The sequence below is a fragment of the Sinocyclocheilus rhinocerous genome, unplaced genomic scaffold (genome assembly GCF_001515625.1).
Source record: "Sinocyclocheilus rhinocerous isolate Xijiao unplaced genomic scaffold, SAMN03320098_v1.1 scaffold348, whole genome shotgun sequence".
NCBI classification, from domain to species: Eukaryota; Metazoa; Chordata; class Actinopteri; order Cypriniformes; family Cyprinidae; genus Sinocyclocheilus; species Sinocyclocheilus rhinocerous.
Window position 1 is genome coordinate 145509 of NW_015635025.1, and position 12249 is coordinate 157757.

Genomic DNA, 12249 nt, shown 5'->3' on the forward strand with positions numbered 1-12249 from the left:
TGAACATTTGGGTGGCATTATGCAAATATTTCCATATAGTGTGGTAGATATGTGGGGGCGTGTTAGAATGAGCCGTTTTAGGGGGGCGTGGCAGAGTCTTAACTTTGATAAAGAATATCTCTTTGGTTTTGAGACTTTAGTCTTTGCAACTTCAGGGATCTTATCTATGCACAATCAGCTTGTAACACTCCAAAGAGAAAGGAAAACTTGAAATCGCATCATATGACCCCTTTAAAGAGAGCCTAGCTTAGAGCAGAGCCTCGTATCACTAGCTGAGGAGGCAAAGTCGATAAAATCACCGTATGCACAGATCAAATGTTACTCTTTTTTTTCAGTTGTGCATTTCTTCAGATCCATTGAGCTGTTTTCTTTCATCACTGTGAAGTCATGCTTTTGTTTTCATGCACCAGTCAGTTTTGTAATTAACATTTGTTTTTCATGTGCGACTCCCTTTAACAGACTTCAGACACTCAACTGGAAGGAAAATAGACTTGAAATTCTTTGTCTGCCTGCACAGATCAGTGACTTTGGGCCTGTGATGAATGCAGAGTTTCCAAAATGTATTCCATCCAGACTTCAAAAAGTAGCACAGATGATGAATTTACTGTCCAGACACTTAAGCATGCAGGGAATTAAATGGGAATGCTATCAAACTCTATACTTCATTTCAGCGTGATTCAAAAAACACCAGTCGTGGACCTGAAACTTTACCATAGATCCAAAATGAGAGACCCACTTAGGAAGACGGACCTGAGAAGTCTGGGAATGCCGTTAACGGTAGACATAGACAGACGCATGCAGCTCATTCATGAACTCAGTTCATTACATTTCACATTAAGACTCTTGCATATATCTGTACACATAAAAACCCACCTTTGTTCAACTGATAAATAACAGATAAAAATTACAGAACTTTAAAAAAACGACAACATGCACAGCGCTTATGTTGTCACCGAAAATCAAAAGAATTGAATTTATATCTAAATGAAATTGATGCATGCGCCTTATTCACATAGCAATTGTAATAATAATGGTTAAATGAATGAATAAATAAAAGTATCACAAATGACAGTCATGACTTGAGAATAATAAAAATTACCATAAAACCCAGAGGTGAAACATCAGGACACATTAAAATAAGGAGAATTACACTTAATAGCCATGAAAATAATGTGACAATCAAACAAAGTCTTTATATTTTTCTTTGTTTGGGTTGAGATGTGACTGTTCTAGAACTTAGAATTATTTAGTTTTAGAAACTAGCCTAAATAAAATAAGCTAAAGTTTTTTTATATTTTATTTTAGCTAACTTTTTAAAAATGTAATTAATTAAAGTTTTTAGTTAACTATAACTCCCCTGTTTCATATCAGATATCATATCAGTCAGGGGGTCATGACACAGTAATAAAATGAGACCTCCAGCTGAAAATCTTTCAGCACATAGTAAACTGATTTAGGGTTAAAGCTGATCCTCAAACCACGAGCCTCGCACTGTATTCTCCTCCAAACGGCCCTGTCCTTCCTCTGTCTCTACAGTATCTCTGCCAGTGCAGTATGAAGCAGAACCACAAACACATTTCATTCCGCGCACCAGAGATTTGCCCCGACCTGCCGACACAAAATGTTTGTGTTTCACTTTCCTGTGTAAATGTTTTGATTGAGACCCGGTTACTATTATGATAGTCACAAGCTCTTTGTAGTGGTGCGGCTGCCGATGTGCTGACGGATGTCTGACTGCTTCAAACAGCGAATGCAGCGGCCTGAGAAAGAGAAGCTGTCATCAGCGCTGACACTACAGTCCAGACTACAGGCCACTGCAGGAAACACAGATGCTCACACACACACACACACGCACACACAGACACACACACACTCACACACGCGCACACACAGACACACACACACTCACACACGCGCACACACAGACACACACACACTCACACACGCGCACACACAGACACACACACACTCACACACGCGCACACACAGACACACACACACTCACACACGCGCACACACAGACACACACACACTCACACACGCGCACACACAGACACACACACACTCACACACGCGCACACACAGACACACACACACTCACACACGCGCACACACAGACACACACACACTCACACACGCGCACACACAGACACACACACACTCACACACGCGCACACACAGACACACACACACTCACACACGCGCACACACAGACACACACACACTCACACACGCGCACACACAGACACACACACACTCACACACGCGCACACACAGACACACACACACTCACACACGCGCACACACAGACACACACACACTCACACACGCGCACACACAGACACACACACACTCACACACGCGCACACACAGACACACACACACTCACACACGCGCACACACAGACACACACACACTCACACACGCGCACACACAGACACACACACACTCACACACGCGCACACACAGACACACACACACTCACACACGCGCACACACAGACACACACACACTCACACACGCGCACACACAGACACACACACACTCACACACGCGCACACACAGACACACACACACACAGAGAGAGACACACACACACACAGTGACTCTGCTGTAACTTTACAAGTAATATTACATGAGAAGTGTGCAACAATACATCAGGATACCTGCAGAGGTGAAAGAGGTGAAGAACATTGCATTGTAATAAAATGAATGGTAGGAAGGTTAAGCATGTGCAAATATACAATACAGTGGGGATTTCTGTCCATTAGGTGTGTGTGTGTGTGTGTGTGTGTGTGTGTGCACCCATAGGTGGCACAAAAATATGTCTTAATGCAACTAATAGCTAGTACTGTGAGCAGAGGAATTCTGTTAGACGTTAATATAATGTCCAACAGTCTTGCAGGGACACCTACTGGACAGCATAAAATCAAAGAAAAATATGCATAAAGATAATGAAGACTATTTTTAGAACCACTGCATTTTATTCATAATTCATATGAATTCCTTTAATTCTCATTCACTCATTCACACAAGGACTGTAAGTGCCTTTTTGCTTTCGTAAAAAAATGTAAAAAAGCACATCACAACTGTGCACTTTTGCGAGAGCAGTGAAAATGATCAATAACAGTCTTTAAAAAAGTAATAGTTTACATAATCACCATTCCTCTATTATGCTAAATTGTAATAAAGATACTTATTAGTTGAGTTTCAAAACGAAATAGAAAAGCATGTCAGGATTGGCCTTGCTTGAAAGATTTGAAGCTTCGAAGGTTTGTTGGTGTAATACAGTAGATGGTTAATAATGCATAATAATTATATGACATGACATATATCAGTTCAGTTCTGAAGAACTGGATATATAATATTTGGAATTTTATCTCCACTATCATTTGTGTTGTATAATTATTCATAATTACATTACACAACAATAAGTCAATTTCTTATGTTCTCTTTCTTATTTCTGTCAATTCAGTAGTATATCTTAAATTTCATATGATGTAATGTCACATAGCCTAATCCTAACACAGATTTGCTCTGTTTGTTTGTTTAAGTGCATCAAGTGGAGTGCAAACGGTAAAAGGTCTTGAGGCAGGTGTGACACGCTCTCTATTAAGGATTAAAAGTGTAAGTGAGTGTAAACAGTGAGAGATGCTGAGACAGGTGAAAAGCGTTTGGTTAATAGTGAATATTGACCTATTGTGCGTACCGTTGTGGCTCCCGCTGTTAGCTGGGGATAATCGCTACATTTGGGGTAAAAAAGACAGAATTATGTATTGTGCCAAGAAGGTTGCACTGTCTGTTCGTTCACACAGGTACGAAACTGATTGCCAGCTGCCTTTAGCGGAGCCTATATTACTCCATTGATCAGAGCATTCGGCACGGTCTGTGAGTGACGTCACCTCCCAACACAAACACGCCCCCTAGTATAGCCCCGCCCCTGACGATGATTGGCAGCTTTCCATGTAGACATCGGAAATTCAAATGCAAAAGGAATTGCGATTCCATTTGAGTTTTGGCAGGTTACATGCGCGACGCAGCGAGAGTGAAAAAGCAGACGTGGTAATTAATATTGCTATTTAAATATGACAGGCTCGTAACTCCTAAGACATGGGAAATACAGTTGCAAATGGACTTTGCTTTTTCATTTGAAATTTGGCAGTCACTGTGTGTTCGCGAAAGCGAAAATGCAAACGGTAATGCAGGATTTGCAATTGCATTTGGATTATGTCACAATTATGCGTCCACATATTGAAAACGCAATTGAAAATACAATTTGCTATTCTATTTGAAAATTGTCCGGAAAATCGTTCCATAAAACATTTCTTACCGTGTGAATTATTAAAAATTATATGTCCATGGCTTCTTATTGCCTCTCATAGCAACATCTACACATTTTGAAATGTGCAACACTGTAATAGGCTACAGTAATCACTGTAATACACTGATAATAGCGATTAAAGCACTGTAAAATATGTTAAACAATTTTTAAACATATAGTTTGGAGTATCATTTGAAATTTTTCTTAATGTAGGCCTATCGTTAAATATCATTAAATAAACGTGTTAAAAAAACTGAAAAAAAAAGCATTTCAAAACCAAAATAGATGGATGGATGGACGGATGGATAGATAGATAGATAGACGGATAGATAGATAGATGATGGATGATGGATAGATAGATGATGGATGGATGGATGGATGGATAGATAGATGGATGGATGGATGGATGGATGGATTAATGGAAGGACTGATGATGGCTTGATTGATGGATGGAAGAAAAGAAGTGTGGACAGATCTACAGACCGATGGATAACGGACAGACAGATGATGGATGGATGGATGGATAGATAGATAGATAGATAGATAGATAGATAGATAGATACATAGATGATGGATGGATGGATGGATGGATAGATAGATGATGGACGGAAAGACAGATGATGGATGGATGGATGGATGGATGGATAGATAGATAGATAGATAGACGGATAGATAGATAGATGATGGATGATGGATAGATGATGGATGGATGGATGGATAGATAGATAGATAGACGGATAGATAGATAGATGATGGATGATGGATAGATTCGTGTCTGCATGTGGTGCAGCTTTAGGCCTGCCTGTCTGTTTTTTCCCCTTCGGGGTGGTTTGAGTTTGTTTTTTGTTTCATTTTATTATTAAAGAAGGAACCATTCCTCCTGCACTTGATGGATAGATAGATGGATGGAATGATGGATGGATGGATGGACGGACGGACGGATGGATGGATTGATGGACGGACGGACGGATAGACAGACAGACAGACAGATAGATAGATAGATAGATAGATGATGGACGGACGGACGGATGGATGGATAGATAGATAGATAGATAGATAGATAGATACCCCATAAAGACAATGCAAAAACCAGATTTGTGATGTCTTGAGTTTGTAAAAGTGTCATTAAAAACTTAGTGTTGGTACACTAAATAGGTGCTACAGATTAATAAGAGACTACATATTTACTTATCAAATAATTAATTTTTGCAGTTCTCATTGTATTTAAACGGCTTTATCCGGCAGATATTCTCAGAGTTTAGTGTGCATAGTCACAGTGAATTCACAAAGCAAAACTGTCTTGAGTTATTTTGAAAAACCTAATTTCACTACTACAGTGTCATGGGCTGCTATTTAGTGCACTTGCTCTGACATACATTAGTTATTCATCAAGGGCAGATTGTAGTTCGGGCGAGCAGGCGTACTAGTGGATGCCAGAGCGGATCGTTGTTTGGTAAAGCGCCAGGCTTTCTAGCAGATGTCGGAGAGCTGGTTGTTTGGATAGGCGTACTAGCGGATGCCAGAGCGGGCTCATCATGGCTCTGTCGAGAGCTCTCAGATGTTGTCAGAGGATTTTCTCCTGGATTCCTGTTATTATCATCTCATCTGTGGTTCTCTGGTCTTATTACGCGTATGTCTTTGAACTGTGCTTCGGTAAGATTTCACAGTTGATTCATTTAATCAGGTTGTTCGACTGTAATAAGGAAGTATCAATGGTTCGTCAGTTCATTTGTATTGTTGTTGTTATTACGCAAAATAAATCGGTCAAAGACCTCTGTTATAGCGTTATTTACATGGGCTGTGACTCAAAACCTAGTGAGCTGCCTGCCTATAGACACTAAACAGCATCTCAGTGACCACAGCTAGGCCGTGGTTCCTGTCATCTCCTCCGAGTTAGGCAAGACGCAAGGTTTTGAGACACAGCCATGATGTTTGACGACACTGATCCTGGCTCTCTGTTTTTCAGTGACCCTCAGTAATCATCTGGAGAGAGGCAAGTGCTCTACAGTCACCTGTGGCTGCTGACTTCTCTCTGCCATTGCCTATCAGTCTAAAAACCAGAAGTGAATTTGTCATATTCAGAGTCAGTCATCTCTCAGTTGATTCAGCAGCATTGCTAGTTGTGCTTGAGGAATATTCTCATGGTGTTATTTTGTGCAACACAGCCGCAACATCAGCACATTGCACAAAAACAGAGCTAGACACACATAATGAGGAAAAATAAAGTTTGCAACTCTAGTTCTGTGTGACAAAAATGACTTTTACTAGTGATAATGTGTGTTTTCTCCACAGTGGTGTATTTGTTGATGTTTCACGTGTGCTTTATAATGTTCTGTTGGACCTATTGGAAGGCCATCTTTACTCCACCATCTACACCGTCTAAAAAGGTGCTCGTGATTTATGGTTTCCGCTTATGACTCTTGAGTTTATTTCTAAAATAGTGTTTATAAGGATCAGAATGTGGGAGTAAAAGCTGTTTATAACATGTCTGGGTCATATTTTACCCCAAATACTTTGATTACTTTGTGTGTGTGTGACCCTGGACCACAAAACCAGTCATAAGGGTCAATTTTTTTTTAGATTAATACATGAATAAATAAGCTTTCCATTGATGTATGGTTTGTTAGGATAGGACAATATTTGGCCGAGATACAACTATTTGATTTCATGGTAATTAACCACATAATATTCAAAACATTTCTAAATGATGGTGGTATTTGTAAATACTGTATTACAGTAATGAGAATTTAATGATAATGATGACAGTTGTAGGTGAAAATTGCTTGATTGTCGTTAAAAATGCAAAAAAATCTTAATGGTTCTCTAATAGGCTTCATTTTCTTTTGAATGCCTTTAATTTGTAATTTCTTCGCTCTAGTTCCATTTATCATACAGTGACAAGGAGAGGTATGAGATGGAAGAAAGGCCAGATGTTCAGAAGCAGATCCTCGCAGAAATCGCCAAGAAACTTCCCATCTTCACGCGCGCTCAGTCAGGAGGTCAGTCTGTCGTTATTCACGTTTGCACAGCAGCTGCAGCTGTCTAGTTATTTGGCAGAATGCTGTGAATGGCAGTGTTTGCCAGCTAAACGTGTGATGGGATGTAAACGCGGGCAGCTGATCGTCTTTATCTCCGTGTCTTCAGCTATCAGGTTCTGTGATCGCTGTCAGGTGATAAAGCCAGACCGCTGTCACCACTGCTCCGTCTGTGAAACGTAAGTCCAGCACTGCACCAACCCTGTTCCTGAAAACAGATCTCTCTACACCAAAGCCCTATTTTAATTAAAGTTACAGGATCTGTGTTCCTGTGTTTTTACAGATGCATTTTGAAAATGGATCACCATTGTCCATGGTAAATAATAATTTATTATATGTGACCGTGGACCACTAAACCAGTCATAAGGGTCAATTTTTTGAAATTGAGACAATAAGGACAATATTTGGCTGAGATACAACTATGTGAAAATCTGGAATCTGAGGGTGCAAAAAAATCTAAATATTGAGAAAATCATCTTTAAAGTTGTTCAAATGAAGTTCTTAGCAATGCATATTACTAATCAAAAATTAAGTTTTGATATATTTACAGTAGGAAATGTACAAAATATCTTCATGGAACATGATCTTTACTTAATATCCTAATGATTTTTGGCATAAAAGAAAAATCAATAATTTTGACCCATACAATGTATTGTTGGCTATTGCTACAAATATACCCCAGCGACTTAAGACTGCTTTTGTGCTCCAGGCTCACATATTATGAAATAAGTAATCTTATTTGTATTAATCTGATCTCATAAGCAACATTTCATTACATTTTGCACGCTCTGAAATGCTGGATATGTGACATCTTTGTATGATGTGCTCTTCAGGGTGAACAACTGTGTGGGATTCTCCAACTATAAGTTCTTTCTGCTGTTCCTGTCTTACTCTATGATCTACTGCGTGTTCATTGCATCGACAGTGTTTCAGTACTTCCTCAAGTTCTGGGTGGTGAGTTTCAGCAAGCAGTTTTGACCGAGCTCATACTAGGCAAGCCTTGTTAACTGTAAAACTTAAGAGACAGGGTTCATACGGTTATGGAAAACCAGGAATTTTATCAGGAATTTGAACAGCATGCACATAATGCACGGGCTTGTAGAATTATATAATTGTGATAAAATGTATTTTAGAAACATAAAAATGCTTAGGGTTGTGCTGCTGTCAAGTCTATGCATTTCAAAAGTTTCTTTGCATGTCTTTGTTAGGGAGATCTTCCCAATGGCCCTGCAAAATTCCACGTGCTCTTCCTGTTGTTTGTGGCACTCATGTTTTTTGTCAGTCTCATGTTCCTGTTTGGCTACCACTGTTGGTTGGTGGCTAAAAACAGATCCACGCTAGGTAAGAAAGCCTTTCTTCTTATGCTGAATTGCTGGGTTCTCCTTTACCCTTTCATTGTATTTCTTCAAGAAGCAGAAACTTCTTGGACCTTTGGGTAACAGAAGTGATTTATGTGGCTCATATTTTTGTTGTGGACTGTCTAACCTCAATGAACGTTCCTGTTTTTCAGAGGCGTTTTCTGCGCCAGTGTTTCAGAACGGGCCTGACAGGAACGGCTTTAATGTTGGGCTCAGCAGAAACCTCCGGCAGGTGTTTGGAGAGGACAAAAAGCTCTGGTTTATTCCAGTGTTCACAAGGTGAGCTCATGTCAAAACTGCTCACACTCTCAAAGGATGAGAGAATGCATTAAATTGATCGAAATGTACACTAAAGACATTTATAGGGCTGTCACTAACAATTATTTTGGTAATCGGAGGATTATTCTGATGATTAATCAAGTAATTGGGTCATTTTTGTGGTAATAAAAATAGACCCAAGCAAACAAAAGACTTAAAAATGACTAAAAATACATATATAATAGCAATGAGGCAATAATAATTGGTTCCAATAAAATATAGAATGAAGGTAATTATATATTGAACAAAGCAGTTAAAATACATGTGATAAAACATGTTTTGTGTAATATGTTTTATTACATACAATGTAATAAAACCATATAATCATAACTTGTGTACATTATTTATTATATTAACTGCCTGCAGATGGCGCCAACGGCCTGACGATAGTTTTTACACTTTACAGCGCGATCTAATCCTTGTTTAATATTGACTAAACAATAGCACTATGCTTTATTATGATTTTTTTAAATAGTTTTAATCAGGGCTTGAAAACGATTTTTTTTTTTTAATCGGTTCACTCCGAGCAGAATCGATATTTTAACGTTTCTGTTCATGCGTTCCTCTGTATTATTACCGTTCCAAAACCGGTTCGGGTAGAAGAAATACCGGTTAATAACGTTATTTTTTTAAATCAATTTTCTTTGCCTATAATAATAATAAAGTACAGCGTTTTCTTTACTCAAAAAGAAAAAAGAAAAAAAAAAACAGGAAGAGATCTAGTAACGTTAGCCTATAAACGCGCTGCACAGCATCATCTTTTCTAGATTTTGGCCAGATGTAGGCTACTAAACAAAAGAAAAAAATCTATCAACACTTTAAAGACATTAAAGTATTTTTAAGATATTTAAAAATGTTTGCTGCATTGTTAAAACAATAAAATCACTACTTGTATAAGATTGCGTTTTGAGAGTAAAAAAAAAAACATAAGTCACGTATAGGCTCACGTCGCATTTTATTAGCCCTATTACATTCAGAAATAATGTAGGCTAAAATGCCAGTAGACTAAAGCAAAATGTTTGCAATCATTATAAACACAGTTAGTTTCTCTCCACCAATTTGTATATTCATTAAAATTCATAGAAAAAAAATAGCCTACAGTGACAATAAGCAACAGTAAAACATGAATTAAGTTTAATCAAATTGATTGTGAAAGTCGTTTCAACTTAAACTGACTTAGGAAGTCGTTTGTTGCCATGACTTTTTGATCATATTGTAACATGTAACATGTCTGTGCCGAACCCTAATCAAGAATTAACGACCATTTCTACAGCCATTACGAAGATACAACCGAGAAACCAATAATAATAACAATCTCGCATTCTCGCTTCTACAGCGCTTATTTTTGGGTTTTCCCCTTACTTCAAACGAATGCTTAGTTTGTGGCTCATTATTATTATTAATAATAGCCTAATACAAAAGGCTATACAATAAAACAGTACGATGACAAATGTACTTATATTAAACTTTGAACTTTTATTAACAATATGAATATGAATCGTGACAGCCCTAGACATTCTTAATGTTACAAACGATTCGAATTTCAAATAAATGCTGTTTTTGTACTTTTTGTTCATCAAAGAATCCTGAAAAAAGTTATCACTGTTTCCACGAAAATATAAAGCAGCATTAAATTGTAATAATTGTTACTGTATTTATTACTGTATTTTTTGATCAAATAAATGCAGCCTTGGTGAGCAGAAGAGACTTCTTTATTTAAAAAAAAAAAAAAAAAAAGTTAAAATTGTAACTTTTTTTGGTAGTTTATAAATGGTTATACATTTTAAGATAACACCACGGTGCACATAAATGAACAACACTATGAAAAAAGCTTTCTGTGTTGTGTGTGCTCTTATGTTATAGTCAGGGTGACGGGCATTATTTCCCACTGAGGACCCTGCGTGAATCAGAGAATCCTTTATTGGCCAACGAGGGGAAATGGATGGAGGACGGTGGATCAGACGAAGAAAGCGCAGGTGAGGTTGCATCCAAGTTGAAATGCGTCTTTGAATGCAGCAACTAAAGTTTAATATGTAATTTTGTACTTCAGTGTACTATCAGGTACATGTGATTGTATTAAATGTGCCACTGAATATCAGTTGCACTTTTTATTAAGTTATTGAATTGTAATTGAATTGTGCTTCTTTAGAAGGCTTGTATCATAAGGAATCAAACTGTTCTGGGCTGCGTTTCCCAAAAGCTTCGTAAGCCTAAGAAGTTCGTAAAAACGATCGTACGACTGATCTTAATATTACGGTCTGTTTCCCAAAAGTATCGTAACTTAAGTAGCACTTATTATATAATATTGTATTATAGTTATTATATCCGAGTTGTCTGGAAATCAGCATTAGGTTAACATTTCAATAAACGAGCGTGTACTACACAATTACGAGTCATTCTATAAGGTGACATTTCAGCACTTGACAAACAGATAGCCACTCCTAAGTAGCACTTAAAGCACGGCTACGTGCGATTGTGTTAAGTGCATTTTTGAGAAACGCACGTGAAACAATAACGAACGATCGTAAAATGACTCGTAGAAAACGCTCTTAAGCTCTAAGATCAATCGTTATCGAGAAACGCAGCCCTGATCTGTTGAGATGAAAGAGCTTCTGCTGTGTAAACATACTTTAACTGTCAGAACTCAAAACTTCCTCCCCTTCTGCCATCTCTGCTGCGTATGAGAAACATCAGACGACATGTGCTTCAAAAGCGGAATGAAACGGCACTACACGTTTGAACTACATTTATCAGTTTGGTCAGAGCAAGTGTGTTTACATGTGGAGAGATCTCGATCACGAGTCCTTGATTACACAGCCCTTCGAGATCCGGATAGAAGCACTTTAATTCAGTGCAGAATAGGGCTGGGTATCGAGTTCGATACTTTTTAGGCACCGACCGAATTGCCTCGATACCATCGAGTATCGAAAAACGTCTCGTCGTTCGGTACCAAATTTCAATACCTAAGGGGTTAATCTCATCGGCGTGAGTGAGCCAATAAGCCTGCAGCACTAGCCGGTGTGTTCGACTAGAAGAGGTGCGGCGCAGATCGATCATCCGCGAGAGCGATTCGAAAGCGCACGGAGCAGTCTGCTCTCTTTAGCTCTCGTGGTACTGTAATACACCCATTGGTCTGCACAGTCGGTCCACGTCAAGTCGAACACACCCAGAGAGTGGCGCACACGTGAGGCTGTAGTGTGAATGCGTCCCAGCCCCC

General features: G+C 38.7%; 1 protein-coding gene across 2 annotated transcripts in view; it reads left to right on the plus strand.

The window, feature by feature from the left end:
* Positions 1-5802: 5802 nt before the first annotated feature.
* The window catches only part of zdhhc15b (zDHHC palmitoyltransferase 15b), a 9922-nt gene continuing 3475 nt past the window's right edge, over positions 5803-12249 (plus strand). Inside the window, exons 1-10 of one of the 2 annotated variants that reach the window (XM_016560231.1) lie at positions 5803-5974; positions 6288-6314; positions 6614-6708; positions 7200-7320; positions 7466-7535; positions 7640-7672; positions 8190-8310; positions 8565-8697; positions 8867-8993; positions 10896-11008. In XM_016560231.1, coding sequence (XP_016415717.1) covers positions 5857-5974; positions 6288-6314; positions 6614-6708; positions 7200-7320; positions 7466-7535; positions 7640-7672; positions 8190-8310; positions 8565-8697; positions 8867-8993; positions 10896-11008 — 958 coding nt within the window. In that variant the 5' untranslated portion in view covers positions 5803-5856. The remainder of the gene's footprint in view (positions 5975-6287; positions 6315-6613; positions 6709-7199; positions 7321-7465; positions 7536-7639; positions 7673-8189; positions 8311-8564; positions 8698-8866; positions 8994-10895; positions 11009-12249) is intronic. The other variant, XM_016560232.1, reaches the window with a different exon arrangement.